Raw genomic sequence first — 1,178 nt, forward strand, 5'->3', positions numbered from 1 at the left:
CGGGGGGGGGGGTCACCCACCGTCGCGGGACATGCCGAGGCGCAGGCACTTCTGCAGGCGGCAGTGCTGGCAGCGGTTGCGGCTGGCGCGGTCGATGGGGCAGTTCTGCTGGCGGCTGCAGGCGTAGCTCAGGCTGCCCTGCTGGCTGCGCCGGAAAAAGCCCTGCGCCGGGGGGGGGGTCACCAAAAACACCAGGGGGTCACCACCGTGAGGGGGGGGCACCACCGTGGCCGGGGTCACTGCCGCGCCGGGGGCCACCGTCGTGCCGCCACCAGCTGCCCCGGTGCCCCCCGCGTGCCCGCAGCCCGCTCACCTTGCAGCCCTCGCAGGTGATGACGCCGTAGTGGATCCCCGAGGATTTGTCCCCGCAGATCTTGCAGGGGATCACCTCGATGTGGGCTGCGGGCGGGAGGCAGTGCGTGGGCGCCCACGGCCCCCCCCCGGGCTCGCAGGGTCCCCGGGGGCTCACCCACAGGAGCATTTGTCACCTCTGGGACCACACGTGTCCCCTGGGTGCCCAGCTGCACTCCCTGGCGCTCCTGTGTCCCACGGGGAGCCACGTGTCCCCAGCACGCACCCGGGGTGCCCATAGGGTCCTGGGGCCCCTTTGGGATCCAATGGCCCCGAAGGGATAACCGGACCCCTATGGACCCATGGGCTCCGGTGGCATCCCAAAGTGGGATCCCACAGCCCCTATGGGCTCACAGGGCCCTTACGGGATCCCACAGCCCCTATGGGCTCAGCCGCCCCGCCTGAACTCGCAGGTCCCACGTAGCCTCCGGCGTCCCCAAGGGCCTCACGTGTCCCCACCGGGCTCACGTGTGCCCCGTGGGTCCGCGTGTGTCACCGCGCGGGCTCACGTGGCCGCGCTGGCCGTACGCGCTCCCTGCGGGCTCACGTCTCCCACGGCCTCGCCTCGCCCTGCGGGTTCCCGTGGCCCCACAGGGCTCACGTGTCACTTACGGCTTCGCTCGCTGCCCATAGGAACGCGCTCGGTCCCTACAGGCTCCCACGGGCCCTATACGTGTACGTGTCCCTATAGGTGTTCGTGTCCCTCGCGGGCTCACGTGGCACCCCAGGGCCGCACGCGGCACCCAAAGGCTCCTGCGGCCCCTCTGGCTCTCACAGCCCCCCCACGGCCTCGGATGTCCCCGAGGGGCTCAGCGCCCTCCCCCACC

General features: G+C 71.8%; 1 protein-coding gene across 1 annotated transcript in view; it reads right to left on the reverse strand.

Moving 5' to 3' along the window:
- The window catches only part of LOC118159649 (nuclear receptor ROR-gamma-like), a gene marked incomplete at its 3' end in the record, with an annotated part of 3,044 nt that extends 2,563 nt beyond the window's left edge, over positions 1-481 (reverse strand). Inside the window, exons 1-2 of the mRNA XM_035314217.1 lie at positions 314-481; positions 21-162 (exon numbers count right to left, since the gene is read on the reverse strand). Of these exons, the coding sequence (XP_035170108.1) occupies positions 21-162; positions 314-481 (310 nt within the window). The remainder of the gene's footprint in view (positions 1-20; positions 163-313) is intronic.
- Between the last annotated feature and the right edge of the window lie 697 nt (positions 482-1,178).

This window comes from Oxyura jamaicensis, unplaced genomic scaffold (assembly GCF_011077185.1).
Source record: "Oxyura jamaicensis isolate SHBP4307 breed ruddy duck unplaced genomic scaffold, BPBGC_Ojam_1.0 oxyUn_random_OJ71452, whole genome shotgun sequence".
Classification (NCBI taxonomy): domain Eukaryota; kingdom Metazoa; phylum Chordata; class Aves; order Anseriformes; family Anatidae; genus Oxyura; species Oxyura jamaicensis.